The sequence below is a fragment of the Fragaria vesca genome, linkage group LG4 (assembly GCF_000184155.1).
Source record: "Fragaria vesca subsp. vesca linkage group LG4, FraVesHawaii_1.0, whole genome shotgun sequence".
In the NCBI taxonomy this organism is placed as follows: domain Eukaryota; kingdom Viridiplantae; phylum Streptophyta; class Magnoliopsida; order Rosales; family Rosaceae; genus Fragaria; species Fragaria vesca.
The window spans coordinates 7,162,062-7,165,411 of record NC_020494.1 but is presented as its reverse complement, the minus strand read 5'-3'; the positions used below and the strand labels follow the sequence as shown (position 1 = coordinate 7,165,411).

The 3,350-nt window shown below is 38.6% G+C and overlaps 1 protein-coding gene across 1 annotated transcript; it reads left to right on the top strand.

The window, feature by feature from the left end:
- Positions 1–1,812: 1,812 nt before the first annotated feature.
- Positions 1,813–2,995, top strand: LOC101301575 (leucine-rich repeat extensin-like protein 6-like). Its single transcript, XM_004296620.1, has one exon. The coding sequence runs from the start codon at positions 1,828–1,830 to the stop codon at positions 2,944–2,946; it is 1,119 nt and encodes a 372-aa protein (XP_004296668.1). The 5' UTR covers positions 1,813–1,827; the 3' UTR covers positions 2,947–2,995.
- Positions 2,996–3,350: the final 355 nt, after the last annotated feature.

Below are 3,350 nucleotides of genomic sequence, written 5' to 3'. Positions count from 1 at the left end.
TTTTGGTTTTTAGGGTTTAGAAAAAAAATGGTGGGCTATTGGCTCTAGGGTTAGAACAAAGTGCATGATAACGTGATGAAGGATTAATGGTAGAGACAAAGAGATAGCAAGAGAATCATCATCTTATTCATTGATAGGAGCCCTTTATATAGGGAATTACACAATACCAATATGGTAAGGATATGAATACATAGATCTAGTCTAACTACATATCCTATTGGCATAAGGCCAAGACACACATAGAGAATATCCTAGAACACAAAGCTCTTTATTTAACTACAACTAAAGAGTGAAGGGGAAATAAGAAAAACTACGTCTAAAAAGGTGGACAACTACACTATAAAGCAAAAAAAAAACCTCCCTCATGTACGACCATTAGAGTAAAGCATCCGGTGGCCTTCCAAAACCGCGACCAGGACGCCGCTGCCACACATAAACCTCAAAACATGCCTATTCTAATCGAGATCCGACTAGATACATAAACACCACCAACTACGCATTGCCTCCACCCTTTTCAGGATATAGACGTCGTTGACGATACGAGGAACCTTCCTTGTCAGCCGCCAAGCCTTCAAAAAAATTCATCAACCTAATCCAAACACGCCCTACATCAAGAGCATACCACATCTACCAAGCGCCTCAGCGAGATGAGGTGTTGTAGAAGAACCGTAGCAGCCTGAATTTACCGCAGCCTTTCACCAAAACTCTAGGTTTTAGGATCCTCAACTCCGCTTTTTGTGGAGCATATCAAGTTGTTAATAATATAGAATATACGTGAACCGACCTTTAGAAAGTAACACGCAGCTTAATTAACTACATATATAACTTATTAAAACTTGAATATTTGTAGCTATTTGTAATACGGAGTATCCATTCCCTAACTTGACGCAACTAACGTCGTTATTTATTGATCAGAGCTTGACTCTTATCCCTGAAAGAAAAAAGGTGGTCTCCAACTCATCCGGATCAATAAAGATGTAGCTTATTAGTTTGGACTTCATCCATTGTTTGCATGGTTGTTTTATCCTATTATGTGCTCAATATATATATATACTCGTCATTGTATTGCTCAAGAAATTCTCCATTTTCTGTACAAGCCAACTCTCATAATCAATGAAATCCATTTGACTTTTTACATGATCTCTGATAAAAAACAAGAAGTATATATATATCCACTAGTTTGCAATATATAGTCGCTTTAAACTTAATCAAACCCAAAATCACAAGTTAATCAAATGCCAAAAGAATTGATGAACTAAAATTCAAGCATGCTTGAATTGATTATGCAACAAATTAAAAGCTATCTACCTGCTCTGCCGTGTGAGGGTGTGTGATTTCAATATTTGACTTCCCAAATAACAAGTAAGAACAAAGATATGCAATGGTGACAGTACTCGATCAATATATAAGTAGCAATCTACTTAGAATTATTCTGCATCAAGACCTAGTTTTTGGTTAAACAATTAAATGACTTGAAAAATTGCATAAGAATATGTATCTTAATCTCTTTCAACAACAATGTAATCTATCTACATATATTAGTTTAAAGATTGACGATGGAAACTGGTAAAAAACCGTGTGTTTGGTAGGATCAGCTGCCAAATTTCGTTCCAACCCTCTTTAGATGTCTACAAGGAATTGAAGCACCTCTTTCCTTTCCATGCAATAATCATGCATGCCAGTCCATCTTTGCATGAAGAACATTCTTGTTACCTACTATTTCATCAATCAAAAAGTCAATTAAATCTAATTAAAGAGATTTTAGGTAGCAAAGTTATATAAACTCCAATCTTAATTAAACATCATATATAGAAGCTAGCATATTGTATGTTTAGCTCTACTACATTCCTTCAAATGATGAAAACCCCAAATCTCACTCTATTCCTTTTGATCATTGTCTCTATGATCACCTTCATCTCCAAACCCTCGCACCAAGTTTCTTATTCCCCTCAAACTTTTCCAGTTAATGCTAGACTTCACAAGGCTTACCAAGCTCTCCAAGCATGGAAATATGCCATCACCTCCGACCCGAATAACTTCACCGCCAACTGGTGCGGCCCCGATGTCTGCAGCTACAAAGGAGTCTACTGTGCACAGGCCCTTGATGACCCTGACATCACTACCGTTGCCGGCGTAGACCTAAACCACGCCAACATAGCCGGTTCATTGCCTGAAGAACTCGGCCTGTTAGTCGACATAGCTCTCCTGCACATAAACTCAAACAACTTCTGTGGCACCATTCCTTCTAGCTTTCGTGGTCTTTACCTTCTTTATGAGCTAGACATTAGTAACAACCAATTCTCAGGTTCATTTCCTTCATCTGTTCTCTATCTCCCTTCCCTCAAGTACTTGGACATTAGATACAACAACTTTGAAGGTCGAATTCCGCCTGCCCTTTTCGACTTAAAGCTCGACGCCCTGTTCCTCAACAACAACAAGTTCAAGTGTTCATTGCCTCAAAACATCGGCAACTCCACAGTCTCCGCGATCGTGTTAGCAAACAACAACTTCAAAGGTGGGTTTCCTTCAAGCTTGGCCAAAATGAAGGATACGTTAAACGAAGTCGTACTAACGAATAGTGGACTAGAAGGGTGTTTGCCGTGGAATATTGGGTGCTTGGACAAATTGAGAGTGTTTGATGTAAGCAATAATAAGTTGGATGGTTCATTGCCGGAGTCAATGGGTGGGATGAAGAGCTTGGAGCTACTGAATGTGGCAAATAACGGATTTTCGGGGCAGATTCCGGCAAGTGTTTGTTCTTTGCATAAGTTGGAGAGCTTTAACTCTTCGAGTAACTACTTCTGTGGTCAACCAGAGATGTGTGTGAGGTTGAGAGAAACAGATGATAGGAAGAATTGCATTCCATATAGGCCATTGCAGAGATCGGCAAAAGAATGCGCATCATTTCATTTCCATAATAAACATTTGGCCAACTGTGGAGCGTAACCAATTCGCCACCAGCATGATTGACAAAGCATAAAGTTCGATTACTAGCTTTCTTGTTGAGCATTACTACACGAAACTCAAAACAAATACTTGTTCAAATCTTTAATTATATATGACCACTATTATTTACATACTTGTTTCTTGTTTTCGTTGTTCGGATAGAACGTGTGAATTAGTCCTAACCTAATGATTTGGACTTTTGGAGAGCCCGAGTACTGCTCGATCGTAGGTAATAGTTTTTTCCATTGTTTTATACTTAGGTGATACGGTGCAGCTCACTATGTATTATTTGCCACGTACAAGTCACAAGTGTATATATTGAGTGATGACCACTGTTACTATTGACCTCTCGGATTCATTCTAAATAAGATTTAAAGATTAAATTCAGTGCGCTACCTTGAACT

Excerpts from the sequence above, each read along its gene's own strand:
- LOC101301575 (XM_004296620.1), top strand. The coding sequence starts at position 1,828 with ATGTTTAGCTCTACTACATTCCTTCAAATGATGAAAACCCCAAATCTC.